Source organism: Nestor notabilis, unplaced genomic scaffold (genome assembly GCF_000696875.1).
Source record: "Nestor notabilis isolate BGI_N333 unplaced genomic scaffold, ASM69687v1 scaffold3004, whole genome shotgun sequence".
NCBI classification, from domain to species: domain Eukaryota; kingdom Metazoa; phylum Chordata; class Aves; order Psittaciformes; family Psittacidae; genus Nestor; species Nestor notabilis.
In genome coordinates this window covers 50152-71542 of record NW_009924056.1, presented here as the reverse complement: position 1 = coordinate 71542, position 21391 = coordinate 50152, and the positions used below count along the sequence as shown (strand labels likewise).

Genomic DNA, 21391 nt, shown 5'->3' with positions numbered 1-21391 from the left:
GGAGAGCAGTCTGTTGGAAAGATATTCCTGTTGTATCATTGCTTCTCCCACAGCAAATATTTGCATAAATACATATTCCAGTAAAGCTGTCTAGCATCTTAACAATGTCAAAACTACAGGAAAGACTGTGAGACTTGAAACTAATCAACAGGGTTCCACATTATTTTGCTCTAAGGATTGGTAGCCGTAAAGAAATCCCACCAAAGAGTCCATGCTTTGCAGAGATTACCCCAAATAACAGGGGTCAAGTTCCCTCCCACATTTTATTGCAATACTCCTACATAGCCAATCCTTATTTTGTCAGTTCAGTGGAATTAATCACATATTCTCTATATGGAATTCAGTAGAATTAATCACATAGCCGTTATGTGGATTTGCTATGAATGAGAAGTCATGTTAATATACGATCAGCTGGTGAATATTACAGTCAACAGTTTCCTGTTAACACAGAGCATTGCTCATCTCTTTGAGTAGAGATGACTAGCTTAAAAGAACAACTTTCATTTGTGTAAATGGTTTACTCGGGGGCATTGGAGATTGTTCTGAATAGAATACTTTCTCAAAGAAACAGAGCTGAAAGGATAACACAAGTAATTGCATTCTGTAGTGCCTCCCAGTACTTTGCATACTATGGAGAAAAGAAAATCAGCTATTGGCAGCCTGATGATTTTAGTAATTGTAACTAATGGGGTTGTTCTGTTTCTTTTTGTCTGTGTTTTAGGATGGAATGGGGAACCTGAGAATCACAGAAAAAGGTCTAAAGCTTGAAGGAGATTCAGAATTCTTGAAACCTCTCTACGCCAAAGAAATCCGGTCAAGACCAGTAAGTTGTTGGGAAAAGAATAAGCACATTTCTATAGCATGAACTGTAAGAAACCATGAAGTGGCAAAGTGGCGTGTTTGTTGGATAATTACTTAGGCCACTCTATACAAATGTCATCTGGGGAGTGAGACTGTGGGTGTCCTTTGAGGGCCTCATCTGGATACTATATCCTCTGGGCATTGCAAAGTTGATATATGTGGGTTTAGTTTGTGCAAGCCACACTTAAAATGCTTCCAGCACCACTGAGGTTTCAGATTGTCCTTTTGTCTCCTTCCAAGATAAATGACAAACAACCCTCAACTGAGAGACCTAATATTTCTGAGGTAGAAGCAAGGCAGGCAGTTGTGAAATCCAGCTCGTGTTTAACTAGTTACTCCTTTTCGACAGGGAACAGAGTTGATGCCTTGGCCTGATCTGTTCTTAGCTGGCACAAGAAGCCTGTATTATGTGCTCAGTCCTAGTTCATGTTGAGTTTTAAAATTATGTGCAGTTAAAATTCAATGCTGCTAAGAGAGAGACTGCTTGACAGAAGTGGCAAGGTTGTTAACAACTGAAAATGAGAAAGAACCCAAGTGTGATTGCAATAGCATTTTCATTGGAGCACTTCATTGACTGTCAGTGACTTTTGCTCTTTCAAATGCAATCCTGTTTGTCCTGAGCAGCTTTGAAATAACTGAAACGATTACAGAGAGTGTCCAGAATCCTTCTCAGAAGATGTCATCTGTCTTGTTTCCTGATCCAAAGTGTTAATTTGAGTCAGATGCCAATCTTCCATTTTGATAACAATGGCAGATAGCTAATTAAATAAAGTTAACATCCCTTTATCTCAGCATTTCAGTGCTTTTGTAGAAACTGGAACTTGTAGTGTAATCAACACAACAGCCAATAGAATACCCAATTTAATTATTAAGATTGTAACCTCTGTAAGATAGCTAGGAATTGATTTGAACATGTATAATTATTTAGGAAGAAAAGTTACTAAGAAAATGTTCATATCTATTAACATTTTCATCCTTGAATTAAAACAGAAGTGCAGAACCTTACATGCCATAGACTTTGTAATGTAAAACGTGTGGGAAGGGTGCAGCACTCAGTTTGATAAATAGACTGACAAATTGATACATACATTTCTTTTTCTCTAATTAGATTGCTTGAAATAATATTTGATTACTCAGAGAACTGAGAGCCACTTCTTGCTGCTGGGGAGTTTACTGTTTTCATATTATCATATTAATCTAAATTTAATATGACGGAGGGGACTAAAGGTGTCCACTTCTTGAGGTTATGAAACTAGTTTCCACACCGTTGACAGTTCAATAAATGCAAGGAACAAGAAATACTAAGTAAGGCCTGTGTCTTCCTTCCTTTATCCCTCCTCCAGAGTTATTTTTGCTGTTAGTCGGGGAGGGATCTCTCTGATTCAAGACAGAAGGTTTGATCTACAGCCTAGTGAGTTGCAGTATCCCTTCTGACTTCGGTAGATGCATCCTGGAAACTGTATTAACTATATAGTTACATAAACCATGTGTGTAGTTTCTCTGACTTCTCAGTGAAGTTAAACTGGCATAGCCTGCGTTGGCTTTCAGGATGCTCACAATAATGCTGGAATTTCTGTTGGGGATGGGGGGCAAAAGGGGCAATCCTATTGATTTCAATCAACTTCTGCTTGCTTGCGCTGTGTGTGAATTTGGCCTCTTGTAAGCAAATGCAAGGCTTGCAGTGAATCAAAGGATGATAGTTATGGAATATTCAGAAACATTATTAAATAATCAATGCTTTGTTTTTACAAAGGAAGTAGTATGAGGCAGTATTCTCTTGGAGGAAAGCATGCTAGCGGTTCCTGAACTCGATGAATATTGCTAAAATAAAGTGCCAAACTCAGCACCCAGTAACAGATGAACATATACACTAATTCCATAGTAATCCTCTCTGCGTTTCCACAAATGTGTAATGCGGCTTTAAATATGCAAAGTGTAACGGAAACAATATGACAAATAATGTCAAATAAAGAGCATCCCAGAAATAAGCTGACATAAAATATTTTTCACATGTTTAATTAAACCGAGGAGTTGTGTATGGTAATAGAAAACGGTTTTATATAAAGCTCAGAAGACTTTCAGATGCAGTTATATATAGAAAACTTTCATAAAAAAACCCAACACATTGATTTTCACTATCATTCTGTGTAGTAGGTGAAGGGGTGTTGGTGCTGCATGGAAAAGGCAGGGGAACAATTGCTTTTTGTGTGAGTGGCTGCTGTCCCATGACTTCTGTGGAGTGGGTCTTCCTACTCATGTGTCTCCATGTTGGTCCCAGTGCTGCCCTGCTGCAGGCAGAGCTGGGCAATTCCTGCCAAAATATCTCCAAAACATGAATTGTGATAATTCTTGAAAGACTGGATTTGTCACTGGTGCCTTTTCTCTGCTGCATCTCTGAAGTCCCAGGAAGGCGGTAATTAAAATCACACACTTGCTTTCCTAGCAGCTGTGCCTCCTGGTTTAAAGATAGTTTTAGATTTTCCATTTAAAAGTGGGTTTTTTTTTTTCTTTTTTCTTTTTTCTTTTTTTTTTTTTTTTTACTCCAAATTAATTTGGCAGGAAGGGAAGAGTGAGGTTTAGAGAGGAGGAAAAGTCCTCAAATGTCGTCCCAAGAGACTGGCTGTGTGGGAACCTCTGGATTTCTGTAGTTTGTGGCTTAAGGAGCTCTATCTAGCAGGCACTGCTCCCTTCATCACCTTCTGGACAGACTAGTTGCTTGTAGCTGTGCTCCTTTTGGAAGGTAACTCATTGTCAGGGAAATGACACCAAGAACTGAATCTGTCATACTGTGGCATGCAACTGATGACAACCCAACAAAGGCATCTTCTGGGAAGTCCCTTCAAAAATGTTAGCAGAGGAATTGGACTGATGTGGTTCAGCCCCGTGCTGGAGAAATGGCCATTAAAATCATGGACATCAACTGGCTTCTTAAAGCTGCTTACAGCCAATTTTCTTTCTGCATCACTGCTGCTTCATGTGTCAGGAATGACACTGCCCAGGTTTGCTTTCCTTTTCCCTTACCCATTCAAGAGTGACCCCCCAAATCCCTCTCTCTTCGTGTAATGAGGGTCTCTGTTCCTGTTGTTTCCCCATCCTAATCCTGGCTCAGTAATGCTGGGTTTGTAGTCCCCCCTGGATTAGGAGCCTATCTCTAAGCATTAGAGATTGCAAATGAACCTAAACTTATTACTGCATGAGCCTAAAGTTTATCTGGAGATTAATGAATAGTAACTGTGGTAGCAGTGTTTGCACCCTTGTAGTTTGGTTTTAAATAAATGAGATAGGTGCATTCCCCTTCCCAGGAATGTTCAGAGCATTTTAAACTCCCAGCTGAACATATTGCACACTTGCATGGAACATGAACATTTTGCTGCCTATAATTAAGAAGTTAACTGGACCATGAAGTATTGCCTGTGTAAATAAAAGTGATTCTTAGTCAAGAAGGTGCATTAGGAATGCTCACGTTTCTTTACTTGCGGATAAATTATGGATATTATTAAAAATTGGAAGGGTCATCTATAAACCCATCTGTAGCTCAGCTGCACTGTCACTCTCAAAATGTAGCTGTCTTTCTAACTGGTGTAATTTATTGTAGACTATCGTATGAACCATCTGCTTGCTTATAAATCAGACAAACTTTGACTGAAAGTTGTACGCAGCGGCACAAATTGTTAATTTTATGTGCTGGAAAGCAATGGCAACAGTTTTGTGGTCTTCAGTCTTCATTGCCTTAATTTGAATAGAGATATAAAACTGGAAACTTTCCTGCCTTTGTTGAGAGGAGCTGCTAACAAGCAGGTTGCTTGAAATTTACATTGAGCACAGATTTAGCTGTCTTAGTGCAGTTGAAGTGTTTTGAAGCTTATGACATCCAGGTCTGTAAGTAACTTAAAAGGGACAAGAGAGAGAACAGGCTAGGTGCATTTTCCATTCCAATAACTACAGAAATAAAATCCTGTGCTGTGATTATACAGGAAAATCAAGTGAATTCTCTCAGGAGCTGTGTGACACCCAATGAGATGATAATCTCGGCTTTAGGAAGCAGAGAAAGACATTGTCATGATAGGATTAGGATAGTTTTGCCCTTTCAATGTTCATTTCAAGTACATAGAAAAAATAAACCTCCGTTTGTAAATGTTTACACCTGGGCTTCAATTTTCTTACCATGAATCATTTTAAAGACAAGAGTATGGATTTGCCTGGCAAAGATTTTTTGCAGTATAAAGCTCTTGACTGGGGTCCTGCCATCAGCTCTTGCAGCCTTTCGTACTGATGGGTAGGTCTGGAAACACAGATGGAAACGTGGGCACCAACCTTTCTTGTCTGTCCTCTGCTATCTGGGGGAGCTCCAAGCTATTCTGTTGTTGCACAGGTACAAGTGATGGCAAAATTCACTGAGCAGATTTGGAGGAGGTTGTAAGCATTTTTTAAAAGAGATCTCTTAGTGTATTTTGCTGGTTTCATGTTGAAGGTCTGCTTCACGTTACTTTTAATCAACTGAAAAAAGGATTTAAAACAACAATCCTATTCATCAAAGAAAAAAAGCCTGAGGCAAAGTACAGTGTCTTTTTATTATTATTATTTTCTTTGGGTGATGTTAGAGGTCCCTATCCTACTCACTGTGCCAGTGAGTGTCTCACTGAGAGCAGCATCCTCTCTCAGAGTGTTGGAACAGTCGTGTTTGAAGCTGTACAAAATAACCAGTGGCTCATGCAAGTGGCAGATGCAAGGGCATCTGTTTGGCCTAAAAAATTCAGGTTTTGGCCTAAAAAAATCAGCTGTGAATTAGGACTGGTAACTGCCATTCCCTTTAGGTGTTTAGTAAGTTCTCAGCATAAAAGCTAGACTAACAAGTGCATAAAATATATTTGTCTGTATTTTCGCAGCCAGTATTTGAATGATAAAAATTTTAAAGGAAGCTTTTAAGAGTGATAAATAATTATTTTGCCAATGTACTTGTCTCAGATCTGGAAGAATAGTGGTATAATTTTAAAGCACAGAGCAGTTCTGTAATGGACATATTCTTTTGTATTGTTTGCTCTGCAGGTCTGCCTGCTCCAGAGTTAAAAATACACACTGAAACCAATAAACCATGTATTTGGATTAAACAGTGACATGCTCCCACAATGAGGCATACCTGCCTATAGCCATAAATACTTATTTATAAGCAATACAACATACTAACTTGGATTAAAAGGCTCCATTAACCCATGAGGAAAGGCAGTGTAGATGGCAAGGTAATTGCAACTTTGATGCTCAAACTGTGTAGTAGAAGCCTAGCTTTCAGTAAAGGCTTAGTTAGATAGCATGAAAGAAGGCTGCTATATTTTTGAGGAAGGAGACAGAAGAATTCCTTTTCTTCCTTTGTCAGAGTTTACAGAGCAATAAAAGCATATTGAATTAGTTCCTGATGATTTGGTCTAGCAAAGTGCCTCAGGATTTCAGCATGCTCACTGAAACCATCACAGGTTTGATGGAAATGAATTTGGTCTCACCATGCTGCCATCACTTAGCAGTCCCTACACACTCCCAACACCTCTTTGGCCATTACTTCTCCCAGTGTTTAACTATTCCTTTAGTGATCAGTTCTTCAAGGAAGAGAGGAATCTTCTTGTTTTTCACAATACAAACAAGCCTGTAAGAGCTCCTGGCAGCTTTTAGAGATGTTGGTCTCCTGGGATTGGCCTCTGGAGCGGTTCGGGTACATTGCAGCTTTGTGTAGAAAAAACTCACACTATCTGAGGTCGACTTCTGAAGCACAATGCTTCCTCTAAGTGCATCTTCGTAGCTTACTGCTTCTTGGTTGTTTTTTGGCAGCATATGTTAAAATATTGTTTAAAAGCCCTAATAATTAAAAGAAAAAAAAGAAGAACAAGGTTGCTGCAAGCTTCTTGCAGCTGTGCCTGGCCAGCTCATATTCTCCCTATAGGGTTTGTTAAGCATTCACTGTGGCACCGCTCCAGATACCTTGTCATTAGATTCTGTGCCAGTGTGCTTCTGCTATAAATGTCTCTCTCAGTTTGGTCAGTTTGAGTCCTGCTTGCCTGACAGCTATCAACAGAGAGGAGAGCTGGCAGTCAATGGGACAAACAGTAAAAAACAAACAGAAGCAGCTGAGCAAGTTGCAAAAGGCATCATTTTGGCAGAAGCATCCTCACCTGATGCAGGGATGTTGTTGCCGTTGCCATCCAAAGCAGATTTGAGTCCGCGTATGGCAGTAGGCTGCGAGGGTCCAATGGAATTTATAAAACTGATATGCTCGCCTCTTAATAAATTTCATTCTTAAGCAATAAAATCCAGAGAGCCTACTTCAGACTGCACTTTGGTTGCCCCAGCACTTTGGAGGCAGTTAGTGGCTCTGTGATATTTCCAGTGTGCTGAAAAGGTAGAAGTTTAAGTAAATTTTACAGCAACTATGAAAACATTTCCCTTTACTTTCATGGTAAAATTGATCTGAAATCTCTCAGCTTTGACTTTTGAAGGAAATTTTTTAGGCTGGCTGAAGGGGTACTTCCAATAACACCAGAATTAAATCTTGTTTTGTCTATTTCCCTTTGTTTGTCTAATGATCAGGTGTTATGTAGCTCACACTGAGAGCACAACAGGGAGCTGAAGTATCCCGCCAGCTGCAAAATCCCAATATCCCAAAGAAGAGCAAGAGAGGGAGCTCTGAAGTAAACAAACTTTGAAATAACTCCACAAGTTGCATTTCAAAGCAAAATTTTGTGGAGGCTGCCTATGGCATTTTGAAAAGGATTTCATTAAATGTTGCTAACTTGTCATAAGCTCTCTTAAATGGAAGGGTAATGGCTCATAACATTTGTAAGCTTTTTAATTTCATGCAATACGAGCAGTGTAATCAACACCTATTAAAGTCAATCAGCTGTGCCAAGTGGGCTACCTACCTCAGCTTTTGTCTATATTTTCATCATGGGTGCAGCTCTGAACTAACTCTGGGAACAGTGTGTTTGTACCCTAACATCAGCGGAGATTTTGTGTCCAGAAGATCCAATACGGTCATTGCAGAAGTGCCTGAACTCCTAAGCTGAATAAACACTTCACAGTCAGTGATTTTCACCTTCCAGGGAGGGAGTTTGGGCCATGGAGTTCATGCGGACTAGTTAACAGCTCTGAAGCTAAGCATAAAGGAGATGGAGAATTTCCCAAATGATCTCCCAATGTGTTTGGCTTTTTCCCTTTGACAGGTGAAATTTCTCTGCTTGAGCTAGTTGTGTAAGGAGAGGGGAGCTGTTCACATCATGTGTTTGTTTTGCTGATTCGATTCCCATCTCCTCTTTGCTTTGAACATTTGCAGCTGGACTCTGTGGTCGTAAAGACAAGTGATGTGCATCATAGCTCAAAGCGAGTCACTGGGCTAAGCCTGGGTCCTCTCTGGTCTCTGAGCTTCTGCACTGCATTTTCACCATGATCCCAGAAACTGCTTGCTGCATTTCAGCTGGGAAGAGGAGGACAGTGGGGCTGAGGTTTGTAGTGGGGCTGTATTTCCACGTTAATGTTGCAGCATAATCAGCCAGCATCGTGTTTTTAACTAAGTCATGAGCCTTGAGACAGGAGGGCAGGCACTAGAAGCTAAAAGAATAGAATAAACATTTGATTTCCTTTATTCCCCCAAAAGGAAGAAGAAAAGATGCAGAATTAATGATATTAAAGTTGAAATTAAAAATTGCTGAGCTGAATGAATTTGGCAGGTAGTTTCTTGCCTTCGTTGGATATGCACCTCTCTTCTGGTGTCCGTTACTTCAGTTTGACATCTTGAATTTGCGTGTTACCTCTATGAATTAACTGGGAAGCTGCCATGAGGCTCGTTTTTCCTAATTAGCCATTTATTATGGCTTCTCAGTACTCTTACAGGCCTCTAAACCTTCTAAACCTTCAGGAGCTGTACATGTCCTTATTTTTCTATTTTTAATCTTATGTTTAAAATAAAAAGCACAGGGGGTTTGTTGGGGGACACATCAGTAACACCTACTAATGGTGGGATTTCTGTTGCTGATTATTGCTGGACAGGTATTACTGCTAAAAGAGAAGCTCTGCTGGTACTTGACTACAGCTGACCTGAACCAGCCTGGGATTGAACATACTCATAGAGTAGCCTTGAATCCTCAAGTCAAAACTTGATCCAAGTTTCATCGTAACAAGCTGCAGCCTCAGAAAGAAGTAAGCCTTACAAAGCACCTGAAACTGCCCAGGGAAAAACATGTGCAGTTGTATACTGCTGCATTTCTCTCTCAAGGGCAAAGGCCTTGAGTTTAAGGATTTACTGTGTCTAGACATCACTGCTGACAATCAAGTCTCTGGCTGCTTTGGAGAGGCTGAAATATAAAAACAACTTCTTAATACTAAAAATGAAAAAGGATTAAACTTCTTACAGTATAGATAGAAGATAGAGACAAACAGACAAAGGAAACATTAAAAGACAAATAACAAGATCCAATTATAAAGAAAAAGAATGTTTTTCTGATATTTCAAAGAAGCCTCAAGAGCAGATCTTCATGTGTTCTCACCACAGGGCAGCAAACACTTCTGCAACTCTTCAGCTGATCAAAACTATTTCAGCAACAAAGTTGTGTATTTTATAAGGCAAGCTGTGCTGTCATTAGGAAGTGTAGGCACACACAACTGGTTTTACAGACAGTTCAGTTTGTGCGTTCTTTGATTTGCAACAGGAAAGACAGACCTTCCACGTTTCATTTAGCAGTTGCAATGCTAGTAATAAGAGTTTCTCTGATTGTTCAGTTTTTAAATTACAGGTATTGGATTTGGAGAAAGAAGAACACAGGTAAAAAAAAAGAACAACTCTAAATTTGCTGCTGTTCTTTTAGGGCAAATTGGTTGAGAGTCTTCAGAAAAGTGACTTGCTGCTTTTGAAAGGAAAAATAAGATTTCTTTGGCTGTTAACATCTGCCTGGTTAGAACATCTCTATTTTTGATCTCTGGGGCTGTGGCTGGTCGTCTGCTCCCATGTACACCAGCAGCTTTCAGGAAGGGACAGTCCCACACCAGCGTTAGTGGCAGAGTGTTGTAGTGCAGGACACTACTGTATGTGTGTGATAAAAATGGCTCTAGTCACAGAGGCAGGCATTCTGACTGTCAGTGAATCACTGATTCAGGCTTCAGTCCAACCAGATATTTAATTATGTGCATAATTTACAGGCATAAGTAATTTCATTGACGTCAGTAAGGCTATTCACATGCATAGCACTGGGCGTATGTTGTGTTCTTTGCTGGATCATGCCCTATAATTTCTACATATACTGCATGTGTGTGATGGAGCAAAGCCACTGGCAGGCATCCATCATGCTGGTCTCTATACAAACATGGGGACAGAAACTGTCGTTTCCTCTAGAAAGGTTTTATGTTGTCAATAGGTAGGCAAAGAGTGGGACAGGAGATAGGGATGAGGGTGAGCAAAGCAGCTTGCTTGTTTGCTCCTTCAGCAGCTGAGGATTGGGGTAAGGGATCCTGTGCCTATGTGCATGCTCATTTTAGTAGATCACATGCCCCAGGTGTAAAGGAGTGCGGTGATAGAGCTGGCAGATATTTTCAAACAAAAGCTAATACAATAAGAAGTTGTCCTTGGGGCTGAAGGAGAGTAGTTTCCATGGTGCCCTTTTTTGTCTGTTTTTATTCTTTTTCCATTTTTTACTGCAGGTTTTCTGTATATAATGTTACAGATCTATTGATTTCCTCTTGACTTCTTGTAATTCTGAGTCCAGTGAACTTTTTAGGTTTGCTTCCAGTCTGGCCTTAAAATTTTCTAAGACAGATTGTACAAAGTGCTAGCAGGGAGTCTGCTCCTCCTTTGTCTCTGAAAGAGAATAACCTATGGAACAGAAAGAAAACTCAAGGTGTTTCAGCTCGCAGTATATCTTCCTTGTTTGTTCATCAGGGCGTGATCCTTGTTTGTCATCCTTACATATAACAGCAGGAGATTCCTCACTTCCGAACCTTAATTTTTCCCCGAGCAGGAGTGGAGCTGAAGCATCCATGGCTTTTGCCTTCTCACCACGCAAGTTCCTCAAACATGAACTGTACAGTGCTGCTGCCATCCAGCTTCCCCCAGAAACAACCCTTCTAAGTATAGACACGTATCTTCCTTTGGAAAGTTCTTCTTTATGGTCTACAAGGGAAGGTTTTATTTAAAGTTTATCTGAACTGCAGCAGTGCTAAAATTTGATTTCCAAATCACTCTCTCTTTATGAAAATGGTGAGTAAATGCATGCCAAGATTTGCATGGTATCTTGGTGCAGGAATCTTTGCTGGAGTCTTAATTCCTAGTCTAAAACTAGGCAATGAAAACTGCTTTTATGACCTATGGTTTTTCCTTTCCCTTTCTTTCCAGCTACAGCTTGATACTCTGCTTCTAGTTCTTTGTGAGCAAAACAATACACTGTTCCATTGTCTCTCTTTTGATTTAGACAAGGGATGGATTTGTCATGGGGCACTTAATGAATAAAAGTGGTTAACATCTGAGTTTTGCTTCTCTGGTAAGAAACCCGCAGCAGCTGCGAAAGATTGCCCATGGCACCCTAAATGGGTAGCTAGTGATTTGGAGAGAAGCTTGCTGTTCACTGAATCACTCTTCACAGTGCCTGGAAAGTCTTTTCCAAGTACTAGTGCAAGCTGAGCCTTCCACTTGGATATGATCTGACAAAGCAGCACAGAGTAAGATGTGTTTTTTCCAATGAGAAGCTTTGTAAGACATCAATATTTAAAAGCAGAGAAATAAGTAAAATTACAGGCAGTCAGGCTGATTGAAGGGAAAAAGAGGCCATTTGTCTGACAGAACAAGCATCTCTCTCCAGCAAGGCTTTCATCTCCTTAGCCAAAAGCTGTTGCCTTTGTTTTGATTAGGTTGATCTGTAAGAGTATGAATGACTCATTTTTCTTAAAGTCATGATTTTTCTAGGTATACTCTGCAGATTAGAAGTGCAAAGTGGGCATAGGCATAACTGTTCGTCACCTTCGAGCAGTTCAGCTTTCCCTTTGAGCAAATTTACTGTTGCGTTGTACACATAGGTGAAGCCACACAGTGAATGGCCAAATAATCTATAATCCAAACGCACAGTAACTGCTGTAAAAGGTCAAGGGTAAGTGATCGACCTGAGCTGATTTAGTGACTTGGTTTCCAAAAAGCCATGGCTGGAAGACAGTGGGTTGATGGGATGAACTTGAACACGTTTCCTCTGATGCTTCCTGGGGTTGAGTGTGTCCTCTGGGTTTTTGTAGAACTTCCTTCACTGTGTAAATGAAGTAAACGTCAATGGCACGTATGTAATGCAATGCTGATGGCTTAAGAAGCACTTTTTACTGCATGTTTACTGTTGCTTCAAGCCAAAATATTTCACTCATATTCCGCTACCTGTTGAAATCCCCAGCTCCTACTGCAAACTGACTTTTGCTATGTGTGTTTCCTTGAGATCCCAGCGGTTATTCATAAATGATGAACCTTGATGTTGGTACACAGTTGTGAGAGCAGCAGGCTTTTTGTTTCTTTCTGCAACATTATCTATTATGCAGCATTCTGGGAAGCTTAGCTGAAGTAGAACAGGAACATGCAGGCAGGACCCTTCCTGCACCCTTTCCTGGTAGGAACTACTGGTCAGGCATCTTCACTGACCAGGTTTTTTTACTCCAGAGTTTTGAAAGAACTTTAGGAATAAAAACATCAGGAGGCAAATGCCTTCTGTTTAAAAGTGGAGACAAGCAGACAGGCTGAGCCACCCTGCTGATTGCCCAAAGAGTAGTTCAGGGTCCTTGGCTTTTATATGCCTCCCTGTGCTCTATTTTACTTTCACACATCCTAACCTCTTTGGCTGCTTTTGCCATTGCTCACCATTTCCCCAAACAACATTCCTGTCTTCTTCCAGGCATGGAAAAAGCATCTGCTGCTTTTTCTGTGAGCTTAACATCTCTTAAAATGCCACTCCCCAGCTCCCCAGTGGTGGTGATTAGGGATGTATTTTTGCTCATCAGCTTGTACTATGGCAATACCCTGTAGTGTTCTCTCCTCTCTTCACCCTGAAGCACATACTCAAGAGTGTCTGTTGAATGGCAGCCACAAGATACAGTCAAATCCCACCACAGAGCACCCTACTCCTGCTCATGCAATTGTCCCACTGATCAGACCTTTGCTGTCATGTTATCTCTGTAGGTACACGTGTCTGGTGTAGCAACATCCAGCATGATTTAGCATCTTTCCTCCAGATCAATCCAATTTCACATCACATGCTTAGCTGCATCTGTCATTTTACCTTTTCAAGTATACTACCTCCTTAGCTGTTGGATGTTTAGCTTCTCCAAGACAGCTGGAGGTTTGCAATTCTTCCTTTCCAAGACAGCTCCTGTCTGACACTAACTCACTTATGAACTGTTATGACACTGAAGGTCAGAGTTTGGTCCCTGGGTTTATTCCTCTGGGGAAGCCTCTGTCTAGTCCAGCAGAGCATCCTTCTTAAAGCCAAGTATTGATCATTTCAGTAGAAGAAACAAAGTGGTTAGATGAAAGCAATTCAAAAACACTTTGTGCAAATGTTTCTGTGACTCCATAACCCTGTATCATAGTTAAAGCCGATCAAATTACTTTGGTATCAGAGGTACAGTTGTGGGCCCAGCCTTTCTTTTCTGACCTTCCCGTTTTCCCAGATATGTCCCTACAGAGTTAACTGAGTGTATTTCTGTAATAAATATATCCACAACAAGGCCAAAATACGGTTTTCATCCATCATTTTATAGCTGCTTCAAACCTGTCACATCAGTGTGTGTGCTTACAGCAGCTCAGGAAAAAAAATATGCAGACAAACCACAAATAAAGGTAAGGATTTGAATAGAAAACCTGCATTTTCTATCGCCAGGAATAGTCAGATGATTATTCTTTGTGTCTTGTACAGTGGCAAGTGCACAGTCTCCAATGAATAAATAATTGCAGATCCAGGAAATGAGATTATAATTCCCATGAAGCTATTGAAAAGGAGAGCACACCGAGTCCTTTAAACCTGTTTCCTGATGCACAGACCCACATTTGCCTATGGAGCACATAAAACCTGAAGGACAGGTCTCAGAAAGAAGAGCCTTATAATTACAGTAGAAGCCCAGGAACAGAAACACTTTGATTGCAGGAACATGTCCAGGCTGAACCTTGTCATTTCACATGCCAGATGCATTGGAGAGAACTCCACTGGGTAATCACAGAAGTGAGGATGGACTTCTGCGTCCTGCCTCTCAGCCGTAACCATGCTGTAATATAGTTGCTTTTGCAGTCTAATTGCTTTCTCTGCAGGGCTTCTTCCTATTGATTCTGCTTGTGTGGATTTAAATTGTTTGCGGGTTGGTCTGCACCTCTGCTTTTCTGTGCTAGGCAGCTCACGTGGCAGTTCTATCTAAGAGACTTTAATGATGTCTAGATAGCATCACTCCCTGTCCTGCGCCTATGTATTTGATTTGAGGAGAGAGGCTGGATCAGATAAGTTCAGAACATCAATAAATACACGTATTTTGTTTGGTGACACTTGTTCAATTTGAATCTTTTTCCCAGGAAGCAGCTTGTGTTGTGTCATTTTTTCAGAGTGCTGTGTAAATGCTCTGCATCTGCAACTGTCGGGGATGGTGCCATCCCGTAGCAATGCCATCTGCTTGTTCACAAAGTGCTTTTTGCGTAGATAAAAAATGTGAGGTATTACTCATAATTAGGCAAATCGCATGCTGTGATCTGTGATTGATTTGATTTCTGTTGCTGGCTACCTTGCAATATGTCTATGCGTCCATAAGTATTGTCTACATATCAGCATATGGATGCAGATGAATCAGAGACATGAATTCTTTTTCCCGATCCAAACAGATGGAAATGTTTTCTCTCCTTCTTATTAGCAGCAACTGAATTTCAGCAACACCAAGGGCCTCTGCTAGGATCTTGCCTGTGCTTCCTGCTGTACATAAGTTGGCATGGCCATTTATAATCTAATACAAGAAGTAAGCGATCCATGACATGCAGCAAAGGAAAGCTATAATTTCAAAGCAGTGTTCAGAGATAGCCATGTTATTAGCCTTCTTGGAGAGTAATATCTGGATATATAACTTGGCATTCTGCAGTGCAGTAACAGAATGCGTAAAAGGTGCTGTGAGTGTTGTGGAACCCAAATGTCTCTGCTGCATCAGACTTCAGAAAATATTACTGTGGCTTTCTTAATAATTAGCCATACGTACTCTTAAACGTGTATTCACCTCAGTAACTAACCTAGATCCTGAATGTATCTGGTTGTGCTATGGTCCAAGTCGTGCTGATAGTATGAGAAAGGAACTCAGAAATTACTAGTTCTGTATAATTTTAATACTGTCTTCAAGTGCCTTTTATAGATAGTGAGGTATGACTTACCCGCAGGTTTAAAAGATGTTTAAGGCAGGCAGTAGGCATACCAGAAAGGCCATAAAAATGGAAACACATGAACAGAGGTCTGCACACTTGTCTAGAGTAAAAGTTATGAGCAGTGGAGAAGCTATATATTGGATGATTTAGAATATTTTAAACCCCAGCAGAGCTCTCTTCTCTTCCTCTCTCCTATGGTCCTGTGCCTATCTACAGTGTGTTCTCTTCAGCAGGAGATCTGTCACCACTGGAGTCTGACCATAACTAGGATAGCCCAAGGCAGAAAATAGGCTGTAACTCAGCACAAATCCATAGTCCTGCTGCTACAACACCTCCTATAGCTAAGGATCAGATCAGTGCAAGCTGCCATTGAGCAGCAACTGCTGTTTGGTATTTCTGGAGGAGAATCCGAGTAAATTGAAGTGATTAGTGAATACATGGTTGATTTTTACTGGACTTAGTGATAAATGTGCTGAGAGCCTAGGACTGCTGTTCTCCTCTTTAAGAGCATTACAGTTACTCGAGTTCTGCTTAGTTTGGGAGAGTCATTCCCCAGTGATGCAAAGTTAATCATCAGCACACATTTAATCAACTCCAGTATAACACCTTTGGGTGAACTCTCAGTGCAGTGAAGTGCATTTTTGGAACTATTTTACATTTTACAAGTTGTGCTGTTCTCTTCATTTCAGCTGTTTTTCTGAGGGTCTCTTGCCAGAGAACTCCTGGTGCTGAGCATGCTTTAATGCACTGGATTTTTTCCAAAGCCAATAATGCTCAGTTCAGTTCTACCAATACAGAAAGTTTTGTGAATGTGCAGCAGCCTTCAGATGTTACAAATCCAGTTTTCCCACCCCCGTGGATACTGAATAGAACTCCAACATGCACAGTTGCATTTTATTTTTATGTGTATGTCTACCGGTTTCATCATGTCATCTGTGGTTTTCCACATAAGTCAATGAAGTAAAAAAAGAAGAGCAAAGAAGTCGAGGCAGATGTAATGTCTTGGAAGTCTTTTCAGTGTTGTTTGTAATGTCAGCAGACATGGTGTAATTTAATTTTCAGAAGAATTTCGGCTGCAAAGCAGCTGATGAGGCATCTTGAAGATGCAGCCACTCTCTCGAAGCACTGTGTTCATGAGATTATTACAGGTATTCTTCTGAAGAGAGAAACCCCCAGGTTGTCAGAAATACATCACCTTAAAGGATACAGACCCCCTTGGCTAGCCATCCAAAGGCAGAACCCAGTCATTTAGATCTCACATCACAAACCTGCTTTCTTTGTACTTTAAAAAGAAGAGTCAGAGATGTAACTGCTTTAAAGTAGTGGGAAGTTTACCTTTTGTTTCTATTGTTATTAAAATTAACTTCAAGAAATGCCATGGGGGGGGGGAGGGGTATTGGATGTAAAAGAAGGAAGGAACTTGATTTATTTTTTTGTTTGTTTTGTTTTGTTTAAGCATTTGAATTCTGAATTAAATCTGAGAAGCTGGAACACAGCACATGAAGTCAGCTCATGATACTGTGTTTATGGTTTTGAGTGCCAGTTGCAGGTCAGGGCTGCATCAGCTCCGTTACTGATCCAGGTTACATGACCAAGGCTCATTACTTTTGTGAACAGAGTTTGTTTCCTGGAAGAAGAGGATGCAGACTACATTTTGTTATCTCTGCACTGGACCTATTGCCTCCTACCTAAAAGCGATCACAAATATAGCACATTCCTGGGCATTTTGTAGCAATTGTTTTAATCTGTTTGTTACCAATTCCATGCATGGTTTGCTTTCATTCTGCTGTGAAAAGCTTCCACTGTCAAATCAGAAGTTTTACTGAAAAAGAATTCAGTTACATTAACATTATACTACACTGTTTGAAGGACAAAATCAAGATCAAAAGAGATTCAATGGTTAAACAACAAAAAGTAAGTTCAAATCATATTAAGGGATGTTTTCGATCTAATACCTAGGGATTTAGCTACATTATTAACATTTTGGTGCTAGAAAGCTTCTGGGCAAAATTCTGTTCTTGCTGTGGTGAGCTAGATTAGAAAGAGAAGGAAGGGCTATTGGGTTTACTTTATATATAGAAACAGTAATGGTTGTCTTGCAAGTTCTGGTGAGCTTTGCTGTGATTCCCGGCAGTGCCAGTTCCTTCATTACCAATTCAGAAGGGTTTTTTACTGAATTATTCCTCTCTGCTTTATCGGGGCAGCTCCGAGGTTCTTAAGCATGAGTCGCTCCACAAAGGAGTTTCTGTTCTCAAGGCAAGAGTGGGGGAAAGAAATGCACACTCGCCCTTAAGGTATTTGTATGTGTTGGTAAGATCCACTCTCAGTCATCTCTTCACCAGGCTAAACAAAGCCTAGCTCTCACAGCCTTTCCTCAAAAGAGAGATGCTCCAGTCCCCATGACCAGGTCATAGGGGAATATGCAAAACTGGGTCACGGATACTAATTCAAGCATGTCTCTTTCAACCAACCAAAACTGACAGAGGAAGGGTTGAAAAGTCAAATGCCCTCTGACAGCCTAGCTCTTACAGAGTAGTTTTGCTTTCTGTAATGTCAGCAGAAAGTACAGTTGAGCGGGAAAATAGTGTTCTCAGTGGCTTTTCCATGGACTGCCCCTTGCCAACCTGGATTATGCTTTAATATTTCAGTTTTTCCCATTACTTTGTCAAGTTCCGTTTCCATTATTTCCACAAGCGTCACTTGCGATTACGGTGTGAAGTGTTTGAATCCACAGGATCAGATCACAAAGCTACTCCTTTTGACCATCTGAATGACAAACACACCGACTGTGATGCGTTATTTTAAAATTGCCATTTAAAATCTAAAAGGATTTCCAAATGTTTTTTAATAATTCCCTAAAACAGTCTAAGGACATCTGTTAAAGTATTGAATTTTCTTAAAGACAGCACTTGGGATTGCTCCAGCTGCAAATTAAGGTTGTCAGTCAAAGTGCTTTTTCTGTTTTGATCTCTGAGTTTTTAGCATCTCTTCCAAAATGAGCCAAAGGCAGCCAGATAGTGAGCTGTTAGGGCTTGTTTTGCCATGTGTTTAACCTAGCAAAAAATCAGTCAATACCTTTTGTGAAGTGTTCTGTGTTTGACTGGCTACCTCACTGCTTAGTCAGGAAACAAGCTATACTGTTTTGACTTATTTTTGCACTTCTAACTTTCTTTCTTCTGCAGCATGTTTTAATATGTTGAGTAGCTGTGGCAAATTCTTTTGTGTGTCTATAGTTTGTATGATTGTTAAGCCATTAGGTGTGTTAATGAGGGGCTGGAGTAGGAGGCAGAATGATCTATATACTAAGCAGGATTTCCTGCAGAGATGAGTAGGAGATTCATGGTGGGCTGAAAGTAGGTAACCAATACTAAGAGTCCTTTTTTGGGCTCACCTGCCCCTAGAAATGGAGCTGCAGCCTAGAGCAGGATGGGATCTACTGATGGTGTCCTGCAAGGGAAATGTTTGAAAGAAATCACAAGCAAACAGGAAAAGATGCAGAAGAGAAAAAAATAGAATGCATCCTACTCCCGTTGAAGTTTCTACCTCAGTTTCTTCAGCCACATGATTAAAGGAACCACTGGAAAGGAACAATAACATAAAATAGTGTTGGAAGGGAGGTGACCGCTGATTTAATCTGCAGAGTTACGTAAGTTAATTCAAAGGTGTAGTTCAGTGCAGTGCAATGGGGTAGCTAAGATGGATGGGAACTGGGACTCTGCTAATACAACACAGTTAACAGGGGGTTGTTATAAAGAGGTTGAAGTCATAACAGCTGAGTGTGGGCATAAAGAGCAAGTCAGGGGCAGTGCGTGGGGTGGGAGCAGCAACTACTCTTGTGGGAAACCTTGTTGTCGTGTTTGTGATGAAAGAAAGAACAAATGACAGAGAAAGAGACTTCTCAGTACGTCAGGCAGTGAAATCTGCTGGGTTGTTGTGTGATCAGAGAGATTAGATATATTATTGGATATATTTTATCTCAAATGTACTTTTCTGAAGAACTAGGGTGAACCTTTCAGAGAGGAACAGGTAGACAAAGAAAAAAAGGTTATTTTCCCTACTTTTCTGTACTCACAGGAATACTTAATACAGTTTTCCATTCACTTCCATTTTCTTTGCGTCAATCCCAAGAGTAAAATACATTTATTTCTTTAATATTACTTATTTGAAAGATTCTGAAATGGATTGTTGCATGTTGTACTTCAGAAATGTGGCTTGTGTCATACTTTCAGTGTTATAATTAGAGTCAGACGTGCTTATTTATTGCATGCTGATATTCTAACTCTAGGTCTATCAAGTGTTATGACAGTTTATGAAAATATTACTTCACTCCATAATCATTTTTATTTTGGTGATGATGCCATATTGGTCTAGATTTCCACTTACTCATGTGCATCAACATAATTTTGTGTCATGATAACATGAAAGTGTAAGAAAGTGAAAGGTTTTGCTTTACAGTTATAATTCCTAAATGGTTTAAGGATTTTTTAATGCTATAATTATTTTTTCCTCTGTGACTGAAGGAAGCTGGCACCATCACCAAGCTTGCAACAGAGGAAATGTATTTTTAATGATCAGTGTATAAGAAATGTCATGTTGTTATCTTTGTAAACAGAAGATGATGGACAGAAAATCTGCAGAATTTTTAGCAAAAGAGAGTAATTTTTTTGGCTCTTTTTCATTTCTTAATGGAAGAAGAATTATGGAAATGAGAGCAGGCATTGCATTAAGTGCTTGAAATGTTCCTTCCCTGCAGACCAATAAAAACATAACTCTTCCATTAGGGAAATTCAGTTTTTTGAAGGCTGCATGAATCTGAGCTCTGAATCAGTGAATGAGATGACTATGCTGGGGTAAGCCTTTCAGGGTCTGATTATGTACTTTAAGTCCTTCGTAGGTGGATACCAGCTCTTAGCTTGTCTTGTAAGACTCCTTTGGAGCAACTTTTCCTGTGACTCTTTTTATATGAACTACTTGGCTTATCTTGTAGTACTTCTGTAATGCAATCTCCTGTTAGCAGATCAGTAACAGAGTTTCAAAGCCATGGGGATTGAATGATTCCTATCTGAATTTGGACTTTTCAAAACACTCTTAGCTCTTTGCATAACTTCATAAACAGAAGTCAAACAATGCAAGTCAAAAAGAAAACCTTTCTGTGCTTCATATGGCGTGTTTATAGTGGTTATAGTCTCACCTATCATAGATTATGCAGATTGTAGCTGTCTGGCTTTAAAAATATCCTTCATCTGTAATTGTGAGATGAAAATGTAGCGGTAAACTGCTATCACTGCACTGTTCAAATTAGGTCCCTGATCAGGGCTGTGGAGAATTAATACCAGAGCAAGTGGGTATTCAAGTGAAGCCATCTTTTTTCTGTGCTGTTAACCATGAAATAGTAACCAATGTGATTTTCTAGGTTCTAAAAGATGACAAATAAAAATGAGTAAAAAAGAGCAAAATCATAACCAGGCATTACCACTGCTCCTTTCTTCTTATTAATCATATTTCAGTTTCATATCCTATATTACTTAAGCTGTCAAACACAACACAGAGGTATATAAGGATGATTTGTCCTCATTTAGTGTATAAAGAGACAGAGACACCAAAAGCTTCTGAAACTTGTCCAAGGTCTGGGAATTAGTAAGTGGAATTCTTTCTTTATGTTGTTTTTATTTAGTTGTAAATAGACTGACTGTAGCCATAAATGTCTTGTTATAATTGATCAAATAAATCCCATGCCCCCCTTTTTTGCTGAAGGGCTGATCCCATGGGTGCGTGCAGCATAAATAGTTAAGGCAGCAAATGTGATTACTGTGAATATTTGGTCACATGTGGGTCTGGTTTTGTTTGAGTTCTTTGAGGGTTTTTTCTGCAAACAAACACTGCTGGGAATAGCTTACATATCACTAATGTGTTCCGTGAAGCTCCAAATCCCATGCCCCCCTTTTTTGCTGAAGGGCTGATCCCATGGGTGCGTGCAGCATAAATAGTTAAGGCAGCAAATGTGATTACTGTGAATATTTGGTCACATGTGGGTCTGGTTTTGTTTGAGTTCTTTGAGGGTTTTTTCTGCAAACAAACACTGCTGGGAATAGCTTACATATCACTAATGTGTTCCGTGAAGCTCCATTCCACCCCAGGACTCTCATG

General features: G+C 40.1%; 1 protein-coding gene across 1 annotated transcript in view; it reads left to right on the top strand.

The window, feature by feature from the left end:
- Positions 1–721: 721 nt before the first annotated feature.
- SGCD (sarcoglycan, delta (35kDa dystrophin-associated glycoprotein)) overlaps positions 722–21391 on the top strand; it is a gene marked incomplete at its 5' end in the record, with an annotated part of 70819 nt that continues 50149 nt past the window's right edge. The window contains one exon of the mRNA XM_010012441.1: positions 722–823. Within this exon, the coding sequence (XP_010010743.1) occupies positions 722–823 (102 nt within the window). The remainder of the gene's footprint in view (positions 824–21391) is intronic.